Raw genomic sequence first — 20,127 nt, 5'->3', positions numbered from 1 at the left:
GAAATAATGTGGGTTATTTTTCTTATGTATTTCTTTATTTTTTTACTTTATGTTTTTCATTGTTTTTTCTATGGAAATCGTCCTGAAACACCTCTTCAGTCATAAATAACATGAAATCTATTGCATTTAATCAGTAAAATAAAAAGAATGATACATTTATGAATTTTGGCTAGGTACAGAACTTGCATTGGATTTGTACATGTACATGAAATCCTGTTTTTGAACAATTTTGGGTCCAACATGCACTTACAAAATGTTACGTAACTTTGGAACCATGAACCCCCGAGTCACGAATTTGGTCATAACAGTTGCGCAAAGTCTAGCCTTCGTGACTTGCAGAAAATAAATCATGAAACATCGCGGCGAGACAGGGTAGGAATTAATTTTTTTTTTTAGGGGCTACTTTTTTTTTTACATTGGGGCTACCACTGAATATCTTGGGGCTATTTTCAAATTCATGGGGCTACTTTTTTTTATCGCATATCAGCAATTACCTTTTGACATTACGAGACTCACTGTGACGCCTAACAGCTCAGAACATTTTTTTTTTATCTCCCGGTGGTGGGGGAATGCCCTACAGGCCTTACAATAATCAGCTTCACACACTTCAGATTTGAGCCAATCGAGGCCCCAAATGGCTTATTCAAACATTTAAGAAATCAGATTTAAATGTTTAAGTGTGTTTTGACACCCTCACTCCACATCCCCTTTACAACCACACACACATGGGCTTATTTATTTTTCATCTTTTAATGAACCATGAACAATGAACCCCCCGCCCCCCCCAAAAAAAAAAAATCTAAATGAAATTAATGAATAAAACAAACATAAAGGAGAGAGGGAGAGATGGAGAGAGAATTCAGATCAAATAATAAATTTAAAAAAAAAAAATTTTTCATGGTTAGAATCACGGGTGTGGGTGAGTGTTTGTGTGTGATTGTGACTATGAAGTGCACTTGGATTGCATATAAATTATGTTAAAGAAATGAAATCAATATCTTACTCAGTCTATTCAAATTCCGACACATAGCCACAGGCTATGTACATAATATTGTAGGTTCATGTACCTTAGGTTTTCGCAAGTTATTTTGAAAACGCAGATCTCCACAGAAAATTCCTTTCATTCTGGGAGAGTCTAAAATCGGTGAAAATGTATTCATTAATAACTTAAATATTAATCACAATGAAGAAATCATAAAGTGTTTTGACAGTTTTCAAAAATTAACATGAAATCTAAACTCTATCTGAAACAGAAAATCACCATCACTTAGGCCATTACTGATATAATTCTCACCCAGAGCTCTGGCAGAGAACTTGAGCTCTAACTGGCTAGCTAACAGCATGCAAGTACCACACTCAAGCGCACGGCGTCCTCCTATTTTTTTTTAGATTGAGCCTTGTTTGATGATTTATTGTCTGATATTTACCCCTCTTCAAGAAAGAAATTAAAAAGTTATAATTTACAACTATAAGCAAAGTGATTTTGGATTATTAAGGCTCCGTTTTGACAAGCAAAGACAGCGACTGTGAGGATAAAAGACTTGCACATCGTATGTGCTGTGAACAGGGATTTATTTCCTGAGCAATTACAATTACGATATCACAGAATTGTGATATCCCAAATGGGAAATGTGTGCATTAGATATTGCACATGGTGAAGTATGGAGAAACCATGCTATTGAAAAAGAGACGCACTTGGCAATTTGAAACTGTGCTTATCGTAAATTGAAAGTTACTTGATTTTAGCTTTCCAGATATTTACATTTATACATGTACGATATGGCTTCGCTGCTTATCCATCTCGCACTCCGACTCGACGATGTCGATAAGCAAAGCTGTCACAGTCCAACTGATTGCTTACACCGCCTAGTACATATACCGCACGATGCATGTGGTCTCGTTACCAGCTGTGCAGTCTAATCGTGCACGCATACATATACATAAGCCATGCGGCAAGTGCGTCAACAATTCTAAAAAGCCTGTGCTAAAGACTATGCGTACTCCGCATCCCATATTACATTGCTCGTTTATTTACGATCGCGAAGCTTCCGGTGTTGCGGAAGGCTCGGATATTGCAACTTGAAGCTGGCAAGGGCGATATAAAAGATGCGCTTGCTCCGCCGCCGGGGAACTAAATTGTGTGAAGTATTTTTTGCATTGTCGATGGTATTTTATTGGGGCGATTCTAAAAGAAATAGTCGCCCCAAACCATTGGGTTTTGAGAATTTTTAGGGGCGATTTGGGCTGTCATGGGGGTGAAATCGCCCGTCCCCCCCATGTAATTCCGACGCTGCGGCGTGATCTTATAAAAAAAACATGTTGAGGGCTGGATAGGGTTAAGGCCAGAGCTGCCAAGTTGTATTTTGCATTTTCAGTATTCTCATCCCCCAAAATCAGTATTTTGACCAAAAAATCTGTATTTTTACCATGAGATAAACATGCATGTATAATGGCAAAGTTCGATCACTTCTTACATTATTTTGCGCCCCACACCGTCGCACACGAGACCGAAAGCTTCAGTCTAGATTTTGGTTGTTCCGCTGAACTGCATTGGCTGACTCACCAATACATAGACTGAAGAATTTGGAGGCCCGTACGTACAGACAACGTATTAGCAGTAACGTTAGATCTAACATTCGACGGAAACCTGTTTTTTTTCCGATCGTTTTTTGCACATAAAATCATAAAATATCACATTATGAAAAAGAAATTGCATCCATATTTACGGAAAAATGTATGAAATTCAGAAATATCGTACCTTAGACCGCAGTTACGGCTAATTCGTTTCAAATTATGATCGAAACATCGTCATCTTCGATCCTTCCGTCGGTCAACGTAAGTTGCCATCTTGGATGACGTCATCATCCTTACAGACGTATTTACCAGTCGCAAAATATCGCAATTTGAGCCGCTGCTTTGCGCTTGTAAACTACGTGCGTGCGCTCGGAACTTGTCACCCGCAATGATTCGCCAGGATATCGAAAATTCTAATCGGAAAGCCTTGATGAAAGCATAACTCATTGAACGTAGAGGGCAGCAACACACGGAATACCTTTTCTTCTCTAATTTGTTTTTTCCCGTATTTTATCATGAAAAAGCGTACTGCCGTATTTTAAATTGATTTCCGTATGAAATACGGAAAAATCGTACTACTTGGCAGCTCTGAAAGGCGTCTTTAATGCTCACCTGTCTGTCTCCCTGGAGATCACCCTGAACCCCAGATGTATTCAAGACGACCACCGGGATAGGACTGATGTAGTTTCTCCCGACTAGTCCACTCATTGCCTGAACACTGGCCGACTGCAAGAAATGACTGGCTACCACTCCATTAGAGGTTTTGTCCGAGGACTGCTGAATCTTTGTGAGGGTGGTTGCGGACTCGGACGTTTGGACCTTCTCCACCGTTGTGGTCCTCTGCTGGGTGGACATGGATGATTGGTTGGGTGTGGTCTTAGAGGTGGCCTTTGAGGCAAGGGTTCTTTGAAGTGCCTATCATCATTGTAAAGAACATTAACAGGAAAGATTGACTGTTAGGTAGTCTTGGTGAATAGTGTCCCAGTGGCAATGGTTCTTGGAAATGTCTGGGGTCATACTCAAAATAATTAGGAAAGTGGCATGAAAGATTGACATGATAGGTGGTCTATGTGGCTGGTGTCCAAGTGGCTAGAGTTCTTTGAAGTGTCTATCATCTTCAGAACATTATAGGAAAGATTATCATGATACATTAGGTAGTTTAGGGGGTTTGGCCTCATGGCAAGGGTTCTTTCAAATGCCTATCATCACTATCAAGGACATTACAAGAAAGATAGACATGCTATGTTGTCTTGGTGGGTGGTGGCCTAGTGACAAGGGTTCTTTAACATGTCTATCATCACAATTAAAAAAACATTACAGGAAATTTCAAAAGTGGTCATGGCGGATGTGGCCTACTGACATGTTTGATGTTGTTGCAGAACTTTATGGCTGTCTTCTAGGTCTAAATGTCATTTCCAGGAAAGGATCTTCATGAGGCAAAAAGAGAGTAATCCCTGCAAGTCTGGCTTTAATTCACTTCTGCTTTTCAAAATACCGAACTTTATAATTTCTTTCTTTGGTGCTTCAAGTATTCCCAAAGAAAGATTGTGTTTACACTGACATAGCAACACACCCATTACCTTAAGTTCTAGTTGATGTCTGAGAGTCATCTTAGCTATCGCTTGTTCTTGTTCCTCAATCAGACGCTGAGCATCAGTGTGTTTCAGAGCAGCCTAGAATGACAAAAACAAAATAGTATAGTTATACACAACTTGATGGATGTCGTCTCAAGCCGCTCGTAAGTTACTAATGACTTTAGATGCATGACTGGCTATCCCTTTTTAAGCGCCAAATTACCATGAAAATTTGAACATTGAGCACAAGAAAGGATCACCAGCCATACGTAAAGTCACTTGTAACTTAGCAAATTAACTGCTTCATGAAACATTCTCCTGGGAGATGTTTCCTTAAAGGCTCTGTCACATCGTTCCGTGCAAGCCTTGCAGGTGACTTACCCGCAGGTCGCCTGCATTGACAGTATCCTGCATGTATCTCACACGCAATTGCCTGCAGAAGCACATGCATGTCCAATTTGCACGCAGAAAAGTTTTGAACGTGCTCAACACATTTTTGCGGGTGATTGCCTGAATTTCATCTCCTGCTTCCATGGAACGATGTGACAGAGCCTATTAAAAAGCTGTTCAGAAGTTATAAATGACTTTTAGCATGATTAGTGACCAATTCTTGTGCTAAATGATATACTGTACAAGTGATTCTGCTTGACCCTAAAAGAGCCGGGTTATTTGGACCCATCTCACAGCTGGGGGGAGATCTCGGCCGTCGATCAAGTGAGCGCCACAAAAATTTGCACAGTGGTAGTGTGCAATATAATCTAAAAGGCTGTATGATTAATCTTTTTTTAATGATAAGATTTTTTATTTAATGAATTAATTATGCTAATTTATCCATGAAATAAAACATTTGCTATAATCAATTATCATACTGCCTCAAAACTGCTAATTTTTAAATCACAGACTCTTTGTAGGATTCCAATAAAAAAAATTTGGTATCGCAACTTTTTTTCATATTTATTTTTTTTTTTTTTAATTTCTTATGTATTTCTTTGTTTTTTTTAAAGGAAATCGTTGCAGACTTAATTCTGATCATAAACAAGACAAAATTAATCAAATTTAATCAGAAAATGTAGAAATAATGATACATTTATGAATTTTGTACATGAGTTCACATTTTTGAGCATTTTTGCTCTGGCATCACTTACAAAATGCTGCGTTATTTCGTAACTGCGTATCCTGGCATAGCAAATTTAATCTTAAAAGTTGCGTGAGATTTGAAATTAATAAAGTGTTTGTGAAAAATGCAGAGGGGGCAGATTCCGCCCCCCTCCCCCTCCCTTCCTTTTAGAGTTGAAGTCAAATCTATTGAGACAGCAGAAATTTTGACTTAGAAGATGTAAATGACAAATATTTTGCATATTCTGAGGTAAGTGTGACATAGAGTCGTACATAAATGTCAACGCGTACATGATTTGTAATGCGCAATCTTATTGTTTGATACGCAGTTGTGCGCTTCTTCATGGCAAGATCTGTCCAATGCCGTCAAGCCTTTTATACCACACGGAACTAGGCATTTAAAGGCGACTCTAAATAATCTTTATGAAACAACCCCTGGTCTGAAATAATGTTTCATGTTAGACATCTTCTTCACTTATGATAGGTCAAATTGTGCAGTCTATTGTATCCTTATGGAACTCATCCCCTAGGAATATGATCAAGTTATTCCAATTGTTTGTTGACTAAGGCACAACTATATGAAAAGCTTTATGAAACACCCACAAGGGTACACACAAATGCCCAATGGACATTTGACATGGCATTCCAAGAGTGTCCTTCATGTACCTTCTCTAGAGCAGTTTCTAATTTGGTGACGATGTCTTTCTGCGATGTCCTTTTGTCAGCAAGACTCTTTAGTTTGCGCTGGAATCGCTCCATTTGCCCCTTCAGCTTGGACACCAGATCCTCCAACCGGGCCTTCTCCGACTCCAGGAATGACTTCTCCTACAAGACATTGGAAACGGAAAAGCAAGACTTTAAAAGTATCTCAGGGGGTCCTGCAAGAAATATTTGCAATCAGTGCAAATTTCTGATGCAAAATGTTCATAAATACATGAATATTAATTGCAATTATAAAATAGGTGTATTACATGTATTTCAAGCATCGCCATTGGCCAATACGCGTCACATGACATCCAACTTTTTTTGGTGCACTGCACGGCAGTGCAAAAGGTGCGCAACGAAAATTGACATTGCACGCTCAAGCAAACCAGTGTGGTAGAAGTCCCGGGAGAAGTCCAACAAAACTGTACTGTAACTTTTTAAGAATTTGTTTCTGTGTTGCTATTTTATAAAACAAATAATGCACTTGCTCTGTCGTGCGTAAAAGTAAATGCAGAGAAAGATCGGTATCTAAAGAAACCTCGCGTGCTCTGCATTTCCACTAACTCAATCGGCTACATGCCTAAGTATTACCATGGGGCTATAAAACACAGAAGGAGACCCTTCCTTCAATTCCTCTGTTCCAATTCGCTCAACTCATTCACACAGTTCATGCCTCAGCTCCGGACCGTTTCGGAAAAATATTAGAATTGATGCATTTGAAGAGATAGATCTAGACCTAACTTTTACTATATTTCGTTAATCATGATCTGTAAAATTTATTCATATTAATAATTAATATTATCCATTGGGTCCGAATATCAGGGGTCCGAATATCAGCGTTTTAAATTGCATTCGATCAACTTTCCCTATCTGATTTAGGGCTGATTTACGAGCGGTCTGTGCCTGTAAGTGCGAAAGTGACGTGATGGACCACCCTGCCATGAGGGGATTAGCGGTGCTCCGCATGGGGCAAAGCATTCAAGAGAGTCAGACCTCCTTCTCTAATAGCTTCATGGTATTACCTTCAGTTTGTTCAAGCTCGTAGGGGGGGAGAAGGGGGTTCAATCGAAACCTACCTTGATAGCTGTACCAAGGCTTTCCTCCAAAGCATGTATCCTGATCTGTAACGAATCCACCTGGTTTCTTTTGCTCAGGAGATCCTGCTGTACGTTGTTTGCTATATCCACAGCTGGAAAACAAAAAGAGATGTACATGTATAGCAGGTATAAGTTACATGTACTAAAAAGATATGATTTTTGATTACTGTTTTCATTATGATTACCATTATTATTTGTTTCGAGTCACCTATGCCTGGGAGACGAAAAGTGAACTGAATCACTCTGACCAACAGGTCTCTCCTCCCGATATGTACATATCTGTTTTGGGGGATGTGCAGATGGACCAGTGAATAACACAGTGAATAGTGCAGTGTCTTCTAAACGTGCAAAGATTTATAAAAACCATATCAAAATAGAACTGCAAAAATATTAATGGGGAAATGGGCCTAGTAGCCCTGAGAGATGCAAGTGGCCTCTGAAGATCGTACATGTACTCCATGCATCCTAACATCACTTTTGACAAATATATTGAATCACTCTAAAGACATCTGAAGATCTATGACAAACATTACCCCTTGCATTAAGTTACTAGGTGGCTCTGAAAGCTTGCACAGTCGTCTGTATATTATGCTCAAGGCATCCAAAAAAAAATCCAAATATTAAGTAACTCTTAATTCATCTAAATTGTTTTCATGTATGATATCGTTATGAATTATTAGAGATCTACTTAGAACAATGCCCCATGCATCAGCAGACTCGGTGGCCCTGAGCCCTTGGATTTTCATCTGGGGGGAGTTTCATGAAAGTGGTCGGCACTTACTAAATTTTCAGCGCTGTCCATTTCAGTGAAATCCTTCATTTTCATTGGCTCAGGAGCACTGGTTGCAACTGTCAAAGGAAGACAACTTGTCAGTGCTGAAAACTATAATGAAATGGTCCTAAGATGGACATGCTGACGGCATCCAAACATCATATCTGATAAATATTAAAACTCTAGAGACATTTAAAATCTAGAATGAACATTACCCCTTGCATCAGCTGACTTGGTAGCCCTGAGAGCTTGGAGGGTCATCTGGAGATCGTGCTCCAGGCCCTGGATCCGGAGCTGAAGACTGCACCTGGTCTTCTCCTGGGATGCCTCAAGATCGTGATACCTTGTCTCCAGGATCTCTCTCTCACTCGTCAATTGAGTGACCTGAAAGATCAGTCAAGATGGCATCGGTAAAGAGAGAAGTTAGATAGGAATAGATTTTGTTTTTATCTTTTTTAGACTCTCTCGAGTCTTTATTTAAGAATTGAAAACTCAAAAAGGTCATGTTAAGTGATGTCTAACATAACATGGCACTCTTTCACTTATCCAATAAGTGATCTAGAAGATAATCCAAGATGGTATCGGTAAAGAGAGAGAAGTTGCATAGGAGTAGCTTGTGTTTATCACTTTTAGATTCTCAAGGTTTGATATTGGAAGAATGCTAGAGTTCTTGAAAGGTCATCTACGGAGATGTCTCACATGAAAAAGCACAATAAACAGAGGCAGGAGCATACCCAGAAAAGTAGAATAAAATAAGACTAAAATCTAATGACCAATTTCAGCACAAATAAACTAAATATGTGAAAGATTGAACACGCATACCCTACATTTGCTGTTCTTAAAAAAATGTAGATTTCAAGGAAGTAATGACGAAAAGTTTATATCAAAATCATTTTACACTGCGATATGCTTGAAATATCAGATAATAACATGAAGCACGACAGGACTCACCTTGTGTTGACATGTCTTCAATTCCTCCAACAATCCTTCCTTTCCTTCTATCACCTTTTCCACCTCACCATGTTTTTCTTTGACAGCCTCGGACAGTGTCTTCACCTCCAGCTCCAGAGACCCAATCTTCTTCTCCCTGACCTTCAACTTCCTGTTCAGGTCATCCTTCACACCCTTGACCTCTTCATACTGCTTAGTCTTCTCTTCCAGGAGTTTGATGAGGCTGTCCTTTTCCTTCCTCGCATCGGAACTTATCCTCTCGTTGGACTCGATGACCCGATTCAGGTTGATCTTTTCTTGGTGCATCATCTGGTATTCGTGCTCTCTCTCCGTGACCTGGCTTTGCAACCTATTCTGGAGACTGGTGGCTGAGTCTAGTTCCTTGATTCTCTCCAGAGACGTCTGATGATAGTGGTCCCTCTCCTGTGTGAGGATATCGATCATCTTAGTCTTCTCCGCCAGTTGTTTTGCCAGGTCTTCATGGGTGGTCTGCAGCTCTTCCAGCTTGGCAGACGTCTCCTCCAGCACGGCGGTGAGTCTATCCCTGCTCTGGTTGGATTGCTCCAAGTCGGCAGTCTTCTTCGCCAGCTCCAGGGAGAGTCTGTTGCTCTCCGATCGCTGGGCTTCAAGGTCGGCCAGGAGTTGGCTTGTCTTGTCCACAGCTTTCTTCTGCTCCTCGCATTGCACTTCAACAACCTGGAGAAAACCATAACAAGTTGAAGATATCAGTAAATTGCACAATCATCCCCAAAAAATAGTCTGTTGGGACTGGTATTCAAACTTCTAAAATCAAGAAATTTGTGAGCAAGCTTGGATGTGTTTTCTCAATCCAAGTGATCAGTTCCCTTATGCTGCCTAGGGATTGTTTCTTGAAACAGGTAGTCGGTGATTTTCACTGATAAATTTGCTCTATTAAAGCCAATCAGATGCAAGGATTTTGGAAGCTTATAACAATAGTGGGTGAAAATCATCAACTATTTTTCTTGTGAAATGCTCCCATGATTTCTAAAATTCAGTGGAAGAAATTAAGTAAAGGATGTTTGGGTGATGACTACATTCAGTACATGCTGCAGTATCGATTCACAGGGCTGTGGAAAGAAACTCCCAATCGATTGAAAGTCAACTTTACGTCCCAAAATCAACTATAAATCAGTTACAATCAATTGCAAAATTGCAGTAAGATTGCTGGTCTGTTTCTTGCAATGAAAAGCATGAATTGATGTTCTGAAGCTAGGATTAATCTATCAATTTTGCAAATTTGAAAATAAGTCTCTCTTGTTTGACCATTACTTGCAAATACATATGATAATGATACTATCACTATATATATGTAGCCCAAATATTTACAAATGTTTTTCATGGCTGCATATCATAATCCTAGGTTTTAGCACAACCCCGGGGGGGACACTTCCGTTCACATGTGGATACCATGCGTGATCATGGGGTCTCGAAAATCACCCTAAACATGTAATTTCCATATTCTGAAAATGCATCCCTTAACAAGTATTGGCATGTGAAACCCTACCCTTAACAAGTATTGGTAACAAAACGATACTCTTGGCAAATGTTCCCTGAAATGAACCCCTAAACAAGTACAGGAATGTTTTATTGTTACGGGTCCTTCGGTCGTCGGCTTTACCTTATTTGGTTAAGTACGCCGACCCCACCTTCTACACCTCGTGCAAATCTGACTCTAAACACGAAGTGTTAGGGCAAAAAGGACATCCTTTATAAAACATTTTAATTTTGTTTTATCATCCCCGCAAATTCGACCCTAAACACGTAATTTTCCTAGCGAAATAGATACCCTTTTTTCATTATTTTTGTGTTTTTGACACCCTTATCACGTTACGTACGTAACGTGCCCCATCGTGAAAAAGACATCCTTTTTACGTGTTTTTTTTGGTTGCGCATGATATCCACTCGTCAATGTAATGCCCCCCCCCCCCCGGAGCACAACTCCTAGTACCCTGATCAGGCAACAGAGCACTTAAAGGACATGTCCACCCCAACAAAATGTTGATTTGAATAAAAAGCGAAAAATCCAACAAGCATAACACTGAAAGTTTCATCAAAATGGGATGTAAAGTTAAAAAGTTATGACATTATAAAGTTTCACTTAATTTCACAAAACAGTTATATACACATCCTAGCTGGTATGCAAATTAGGAGACTATAACGTCATCCACTCACTATTTCTTTTGTATTTTATGATATGAAATTTTCTAATTTTCTCCTCATTGTCAAGTGAAACAAAGTTTTATTCCTCCCTGAACATGTGGAATTAGCATTGTTACCGTAATACTATATGGTTCAATCAAGTTGGTCCTTAATGTCAAATCTGTAAAAAGTGAAATATTGTATAATTCAAGCAATAAAAAAATAATAACAAATAGTGAGGGACATCATTAACTTTCTCATTGGCATGTCACCGAGTTGTGCACATAACTGTTTTGTAAAAAATAAGCAAAAATTTTTAAAAAAGGTCATAACTTTCTTTTTTTTACATCAAATTTTTATGAAATTTCCAGCATGTTGCTGATTCAAATCAACATTTTTTCTGGGGTGGACTTTACCTTTAAGGAATTCCTTCCTACCAGGTACACATTTACAATATACTTTCACCAGGGCCCCATCACATCAAGGTTTGCAATCAAATGTAAATGTGAAAGAACCCCTCTTATAGGTGCTTACCATTGTTTTGAACTAAGCGGCCTTGATTGGTCATTAGCATTTAGCAATTGATTGCAAAACTTTCTCATACAGAGCCCTGGATGGGGAGCAGTAAAAAAAATACAAACCTTTTGTCTCAGCACTGCCTGAGCCTGTTCTTTCTGCGTCTCCAACATATCCTGCATGTGCCTGACCTCGAGTGACCTTGCCTCCAGCTCTCTCTGGATGTTGGTCAACCTTTGACCTTCATGTGACCTCAACGCTCCAGTCTTCTCCTTCTCGTCTTTCAGCTGGGCGTTGAGGGAAGAGAGTGTTTCCTATTGCAAGACAAGAGGGAGAGGAAAGAAATAAATGGATTTATATAGCGCTTTTTCAGAGGATACATAGCGCTGCTGATTGCATAAGACAAGTTAAGGTTTATGGTTATATAAGTGTGTTTTGAGATATTTTTTTGAAGAGGTCAAGAGAAGAGAGGTTTCGAAGAAATGGAGGGAGTTTGTTCCAAAGACGGGGGGAGGGGCAAGAGATTGAAAGGAGTTGAAACCGGCCTGTTTTCTTGGAATGACAAAGGAAGGAGCAGCTGCAGAACAAAGAGAGTATGTAGATCATACAAGTTCAACATTTTGCAAGTCTCAGTGCGTAATCCATTGATCGTAATCATAATTATGATAATACTAATTATAATATCAATAATAATATGCAACATGTATATACATGTAGCCCTTAACCCTATATAGCCCGGGGGGGCCTAAAAGGCCCCCCCCTCGACATTTTTCGCGATAATTTCTAAATGCAAAAAAATAATACGCTGAAATTTCATGAGTTTTTTCTTTCACATCTCCCGCACATTTTGAGACCCTGTTTGCGAAAATCGGGGGTACACTTGCGGAGATATAGCACATATTCGTGACCAATGTCACCGAAAATGGCAATTTCCATTGACTTTTGTGTGTACAATGTATGGGTTTTACAAGAAGTGTTGTCAGATGAATGTTTTTTCTGTTTTTCCTCACATAACTTTCTTTTGGGCTATCACCAACTATTCTAGATTTAGATTTAAAAAACAATAAAAAAATAGAGATTTCAAAACAAAGAAATACATAATAAATTAAAAACAAAGAAATACATAAGAATTCGGAAACACAGAAGGAAACAAGAATATTATCGAGAAAAATTAGCATATGCGCATAATTAATTACTATTATAATCTAATAATTATACAATTTCAATACAGTTGAGTGAGCTGTCTTTTAGATTACATGACTGGCTACTAACATGCTTGATTCCATTGCATTTTCTTAAAAAATTGATGGAAAACTACAAAAAATGAAAATTCCTTGAAAAATTTGAATATTTGCATAATTAATTAGATAAATAAAAAATGATAATAAATATCACAAATTTGACAACACATTCTTGTAAAATACATAATGAGACACCCACACACCAAATTTGGTTGCAATCGGTCGATAAACGGCCGAGATCTGAGTATGCAATTTCAAAATAGCCCGGGCTATATAGGGTTAATACAATATCTTTTAGTGCTGCATATTATTACACTGACTTTAGCATAGCCTTCCTGATCAGGTGCTCAAGCATTCAAGGAATTCCTTCCTACCAGGTACCCATTTCCTACTCCCAGGTGGAGTGGCAAATGTACAATGTAGATAAACATGCCTTGCCAAACGAGACAAGTGTCATGGTGGGATTCCAACCCAGGACCTTATGGTTCACAGTCCAGTGACCTATCCACTCAGTCACATCTCTTCTACATTGACCTCATGTAACGCTGGTATTACTTGTAAGTTTGCTATTAGTAACATTGCCAAATACAGACGAACTTGGTTACTTTTTGAAAATTTCTCTTAAATTCATTCTCCCCGTTGACTATCCAGAATAATATGATTTCCCTGGATTATTTCGGTTTCCATAGTCTATGACTGCAATCAAGTGGGCGAAAAAGTCGAACAAATGCTGTACACTGTATAGAAATAACTAGTGCCTTGAATTACAAAGATTGATCAGTAAAACTACAAGTGGGATCCCAGGAAATCTGATTAACCAGCATGCTTCACTGGCACTGGTCCGACAGTCCCAGGTCGGTAAAAATTACTGTAAAAAATACTAAAAATAACTTTTCAGAAACAGTCAGGAAATAGCCAGATTTACTGGTCCGACATGACCAGTAGAAAATATATCAAACTGATTTTCTCCTCTTTTGTAAATTATAAAAATAGCTTTCTCAAATTGAGAAATGGCTTTTATGAATAATGTTGTGAGTATGTGTGTGTACTGTGTTTGTTTGTATGGGCTCTTGTTTTTTTGGGGGAGGGGGCACAAAAGGCCATAAAAGATAGCGAAATAAAGTCAGTCTCTTTTCATGTTTTTCTTTATTTTGGGAAACCAGTAAATTCAAGGTTCGGACCAGTAAACAATTAAAAAACTGGGTATCTACTGGTCTGACATGAGCAGGTTAGACCAGTAGAAAAAAGGGTTAGTGTGGAGCCCTTGATTAAGGGAGGCTTGTACATGTAATCATTGTGGTCAATGCATGGTGTTGAGTACATGTACATGTACATTGTGCAATCGTTGATGTGGTTCACGGTACACCATGTGGAGTGTTATAGAAACAGTGGATAGAAGAAAAAGAATGGATAGGCAAGAAAGTGGAGATTTGAGAGTAGAGTATTCTTTCTTGAAAGTAGTCCTGAAAAGGACTGTAAACCAGAAGAGACTGAAGAGTTGAAAACAGCTTGAGTAGTAGGGCGGATGAGGAAGACGGACAGTCAACCTGTTCGAAACGTCGAGTCTCTCTACTACTACTACTCATCATCTCTACTTGCTGACTCAAGCCAGCATCTCTTCATCAGAAGCATCATCATCTTCATCATCACCATCATTATCACCAATCTTCATCAGCAGCATCATCACCATCATCATCATCATTACCATCACCATCATCAGCAGCATCACAATCAGCACCAACGTTATCAACAATCTTCATCAGAAGCATCATCACCATCATCATCATCATCATCATTACCATCATCATCATCACCATCTTCATCAGCAGCATCATCACCATTACCACCATCACCATCATCATCACCATCATGAAGCAAATGAATCGTTACCTTGTTCGATTGTAGCGTGAGGTTAGCGTCAGCGATTTGGAGTTGGAGTCTTGATATCTCTTCTCGTGCAGCTTCCATGTTGTTTCTGTTTGAATCCAATTCAGCAGTAAGATCATCAATCTGAAAGTGTATACATTGTACGACATTACAAAATACAACTGATGAAAATGAAATTAATCCTTTTAATCTTTTGTTTCACAATAAAATGGATTTATCGGAGGGAAGTGGACTGCCAATTTTCTTGTGTATTACACAAAATCTAAATACATAGTTTGTTGTGCAAGATTTTCCTCTGATTTTTTGTCATAATGTGCCATTCCCATGGCAACACAGTTCCAAAATCCAAACACATTTGGAAACTATATTTTGCACTTCTTTTCTCCACTCGAGTATCATTTGTCAAACAGAGCTGCCAACCAGTACATTTTTGGCATATTTGGTACAATTTTGCAATCAAAATACGACAGTACGTTTTTTCTTTTTAAAATATTATTATGTAAAAATTAAAATAATTTAAACCTTTTTTTTTTACAAAATCATAATCTATTGAGAAAAATTATCTCAATTTGTTTCTATTTCATAAAACTTACACAAATATGGTTATTGGATCAATGTAATTTCAAGTAACTTTTTTTTTTTAACATTTTGTACATGTTTCAATGTTTTTTTTTTCATCTGCAAGAACAGTGCGCATTTAAGCTTGCATGCAGCTTGAGCACCGCGATGAGCAAGTGCGCCATGCATTTTATTATGAAATGCAGTTTAGGGGGGGGGGAAATACAATTTTTTTTCACAATATTACAATTTTTCATTTATAGAGGTTGGCAGGTCTGGTCAAAAACTGAGGAAGTTGTTCAATCTGCATGATTTGCAGTGGACCGATCGTCCCGACTCGCTGTACCTTTTGAAGAGATCTATGTTTCTCTGTCTCCGCCTCCTTCTTCAGCGCTTCATATTGACCGGTTAGGGCAGCAAGCTCCATGGTCTTGAGTGATAATTGCTTGGTTGATTGCTCTCTGAAATATAAACAAAGACAATTCAAAGAAGATTAAATACATACATGTAAAGTGTATATACAACCGACCTAATTACCTGTAATGTGATAATCATACATTAGATAAAATGGCCCATTGGTATTATGAAACAACATATCAATAGAGCACTAAGAAGCAAAACAGAAAATCCCAAATTCCCGATTCCATACCTCCCACATGAATCTACATTATCTATTATTTCATTTTTTTATATGCTAAACAACTGCAAGAATATTAGGAGGCTGCACTCTACAAGCTCCGCTTTTTAGCAGCCTCCTCCATTTCCAACCTGATTTGTAATAATCTTGAATATAATTTTTTGTACAGGAATATTTGAAATATGTTTTGTTATTTATATATGTCAACATGTACAGAAGAAACTGTAATTGTTGAAAATGGAAATTAACGAATGAATGAATAAATCTCATTGAAATGTGAGGTTAAACTATAATTCTATAATATAAGAAGTGAAGAAGCCCTTACTGTAATTCTGCTAGTTGTGTCTGCAAGCCAGCTGCTTGTTGTCTTGCATTAGTTGCTCGTTCAGTCAGGGATTCTAACTGCCTGTTATGGTCCTCGGTCACATGAAGAATCCTTTAACGAAAGGGGGAAGACGTAAAGAGAATTGGATTGTAGAACTGTTGGCTGCTACTGGCAAAAAACAACTGAAAAAGTTAAGGTCAATAATACGCTGCGGCCTCTACTGCAAACATTAGATCAAAGCCAAAATATCACAGGGAAAGACACAAAACAAAATACATGTAAGGGATGATAAGACTTTTCCTCTTGATGCTGAGAAATTAAAGAAAGTAATAAAATTCAAGACACATTATGTGTAAAAGCATGTTGATTCTATTTTGTGTTTTCACTTCATAACTGCCATGGAATAGTGATAGCTTGTTGGTAGAGCCGCTGCCTGGTTCCAACCAGTAGATGAAAAGTTCGATCATGCTGGTTCCACGATTTTTCATGACTTATTTTTAGATCAAATGCGACTTAATAAAGCCATAAATTCATTAAGATTGTCAAGCTTCCCAATTCCATTCCATTGTCCATGGTGAACTACGAATGCAAGTCTGAGGTATCTGTTCATAATTCATGACTGTGCCATGGACCAGTGGTGACCTACATGTATTCTGCAGGCACAGACCCTGATTGAAACTTTGATCAACAATTGGGTCTTCATATAAAGACTAGCACATATAAAACTTGCTGTTCCGAAAGGGCCTTCAGTACACAAGACATTGCAGGCTGCACATTCAGACCCTTAACTCAAGTGGAGGGTAGCACAGCAGACTAGCGATTACCTGGTAGTAAAGTCACTGCCCGGCAAACAGCACATGTCGGGTTCAAATTTCGCTGGTTCCAAGATTTTTTATGACGAATTTTCTGATCAAACGGGATATAATTTACTGGGTGCAAAACAGAAACATTACTCACTTCTCTCTGTTGTCAGCGGTCAGTGTCCCAATCTTGTCCTCGGCGTCTTTCCTCGCCGCTGCAAGCTCTCTCCTCAAGTCTTCCCTGGATCTCTCCAGCTCCTTGATCACCTCCGACCTAGCTCTCAGACACTCCTCCACTAATCTCACCACGTGGGAAGGTGGCAGGGCTCTGGTGACATCCTCCCCAAGCCTGCTGGGGGAGGCATACGGAAGTGAACCCTTCGGGTACGGTGGCTGACTGGAGAGTAAGGAGCGGATTTGCTGCAGAGCCGCGGAGCAGGTTGAGGCTGTCTGTTGGGCGGAGTCGGCTCTTTGATTGACCTCTAAAAGATTCTGTGAGGAAGATATAAGCAGTTGCCATGACAACAATAAACTGATGAGCATAAAAGTGAGAAGTTATAAAAAACAGAAAAAGGTGTGATTGTTGGGGAACCAGCAATATATATATTTGAACTAAAACAGCCTATGTTGTTTAAAGGTTTGCATGGTGGCATGTACAATGATATCGCTGATGTGGTTTACGGTACACCATGTGGAGTATTTTAGAAACAATGGATAGAAGACGGACAGTCAACCTGCCCGAAACGTGGAGTCTCTACTGCTTCTGCTCATCATCTCTACTCGTCGACTCAAGCCAGCATCTCCTCATCCATCCTACTACTCAAGCTGTTTCAACTCATCAATCTCTTCTGGTTTACAGTCCTTTTCAGGACTACATTCAAGATAAATTACTCTGCTCTCAAATTTCCACTTTTTCGCTTATCTATTTCTTTTTCTTTTTTCTTCTTCTATCCACTGTTTCTATACTTCTTCACATGGTGTACCATAAACCACATCAGCGATTAAACAGCCTATGATCTCAAAATATGTCAGTCTTCCACTCTGTTCCATAGATATTGTAAAATAATTATATAAAAAATTACGAAAAATCCAAATCCTTCTATTTAACAATCAAAAGTAGCAATAGTCAAAAAAACATCTTTCTTCAATGACATTTAACCAGATAACACAAATTTGCATTTAAAGAGAAATGCTAAGAGATTTCAGTAGTAGTAGTCCAAAATAAGTAGCTGGTACATGGGCAAAGCAAAAAATGGCCAGCCACAGAGTAACTAGACCACCTCCAAGAAGTCACCAAGTGAACAAAGAATATTTCTTTTTTTTCAACCTAACCAAGTAACACCATTTGACAACAATTTTCATTACACAGAAAAAAATGTCAAAAAATGGTTCCTGATCAAAGCGAGTCCTTCAAGACTTCAAGAAGTCACCAAGTGAACAAAGAATTTCTTTTTTTCAACATAACCAAGTAACACCACTTAACAATTTTCATCACACAAAAAAAATGTCAAAAAATGATACCTGAACAAAGCAAGTCCTTTAAATGGTAACTATCTTCAAGAAGTCACCTAGTGAACAAAAGAATATTTCTTTTTTCAACCTAACCAAGTCACACCACTTAACAACAATTTTCATCACACAGACAAAAAAAAGTCAAAAAAATGGTACGTGAGTCCTTCAAATGGTAACTATCTCCAAGAAGTCACCTAGTGAACCAGAATAATTCTTTCTTCAACCTAACCAAGTAACACCACTTGACAACAATTTTCATCACACAGAAGGGAAAAAATGTCAAAAAATTCAGTTGTAGTTCAAAATCAGCAGCTGGTACCTGAGCAAAGCAAGTCCTTCTTCAAATGGTAACACACTTAACTAGACCACCTTCAAGAAATGAACAAAGATTGGTACCTGAGCAAAGCAAGTCCTTCAAATGGTAACACACTTAACTAACTAGACCACCTTCAAGAAATGAACAAAGATTCTCTGATGCATGAGACCCACTGAAACCTTCATGAATGTATCAATCACCCAACATGGAAAATAAGAACGCCTACATGTATGACGAGTATTATTCTATGATTTTCACCCTTTCAAAATGTTTATTGCAAGAACACTTTCTCCCTCATTAACTCGTTTGTCTTTAGGGGTTCCTGCATGACCTCGTTGACTATTGAACTATTGAATTCACACTTTGCACAGGAACCAGCAGGTTCCAGTAGGAAATGGGTTAATCCCACCTTTCAAGGGCTTAATGACCACAGAGAACAATGGTAAAGCAGTTACATCATAACCAGGTCATGATGGGCAATCATCTGGTGAAAGGAACACCAGATAATCCTCCAGTCCCGGTCTTAAAGAGAACAAAAACTGTTATGGAAGTAACTCAGAAAGGTTCTATTGTGGTGATGTTCATTGTGATACACTTGACTGACTGTTATGTCACTCCATGTGCTTCAAACTTCTGACAGGTTGGCTAAAAAGACAAATTTGAAACATTTTCAAGTGATGTTCACAAGCCTTTTTTCTAGCTAAGGCATTTACAGAATGGAGAAAGGGAATGGAGTATAAACCCTAAAAAGACTGGGGGGCTTATACAGCCCCCCCCCCCTCTACATTTTTCGCTATAAATCTGCAGCGCGAATTTTTTTTACCGTGTTGCTCACTGACTTTTTACATTTAAAGGAGAATGAAACCATTGGAACAAGATAGCTTGTGTGAAAACAGAAAAATCAAAGAAACAGATCAACAAAAGTTTGAGAAAAATCGGACAAATAATGAGAAAGTTATGAGCATTTGAATATTGCGATCACTAATGCTATGGAGATAGCAAATTGGCAATGCGACAAAGATGTGTGATGTCGCTTGTGAACAACTCTCCCCATTACTTTAGTATATATTTCACTTGAATTGCCTCTTTTATCACATCTATCCATAGATCATGTGTTATTTCTACATGAGGGCATGTAATACATATTTTTTAAGAATACATCATGGATAAAGAGTTTGTATCATCATAAGAAAAAGCAAAAAGAGACATTTTGAGGGTATTTCATAGTCCACCAAAGGGAAAGTTGTTCATCAGTGACATCACACATCCTTGTCACATTGCCAATGGGAGGATCTCCATAGCATTAGTGATTGCAATATTCAAGTGCTCATAACTTTCTCATTATTTGTCCGATTTTTCTCAAACTTTCTTTATTCTTATTCTTTG

The 20,127-nt window shown here is 38.5% G+C and overlaps 1 protein-coding gene across 3 annotated transcripts in view; it reads right to left on the bottom strand.

The window, feature by feature from the left end:
- The window catches only part of LOC121413449 (coiled-coil domain-containing protein 158-like), a 56,991-nt gene that overhangs the window by 19,198 nt on the left and 17,666 nt on the right, over positions 1 to 20,127 (bottom strand). For all 3 annotated transcript variants that reach the window (XM_041606274.1, XM_041606286.1, XM_041606279.1), the window contains 11 exons: positions 17,071 to 17,405; positions 16,114 to 16,224; positions 15,498 to 15,612; positions 14,597 to 14,716; positions 11,591 to 11,779; positions 8,790 to 9,485; positions 8,054 to 8,222; positions 7,046 to 7,158; positions 5,931 to 6,089; positions 4,155 to 4,247; positions 3,187 to 3,489 (listed from right to left, as the gene is read on the bottom strand). In XM_041606274.1, the coding sequence (XP_041462208.1) occupies positions 3,187 to 3,489; positions 4,155 to 4,247; positions 5,931 to 6,089; positions 7,046 to 7,158; positions 8,054 to 8,222; positions 8,790 to 9,485; positions 11,591 to 11,779; positions 14,597 to 14,716; positions 15,498 to 15,612; positions 16,114 to 16,224; positions 17,071 to 17,405 (2,403 nt within the window). The remainder of the gene's footprint in view (positions 1 to 3,186; positions 3,490 to 4,154; positions 4,248 to 5,930; positions 6,090 to 7,045; positions 7,159 to 8,053; positions 8,223 to 8,789; positions 9,486 to 11,590; positions 11,780 to 14,596; positions 14,717 to 15,497; positions 15,613 to 16,113; positions 16,225 to 17,070; positions 17,406 to 20,127) is intronic.

Source organism: Lytechinus variegatus, chromosome 1, assembly GCF_018143015.1.
Source record: "Lytechinus variegatus isolate NC3 chromosome 1, Lvar_3.0, whole genome shotgun sequence".
Lineage (NCBI taxonomy): Eukaryota > Metazoa > Echinodermata > Echinoidea > Temnopleuroida > Toxopneustidae > Lytechinus > Lytechinus variegatus.
The sequence above is the reverse complement of the archived record's forward strand: the minus strand, read 5'-3'. Positions and strand labels throughout refer to the sequence as shown.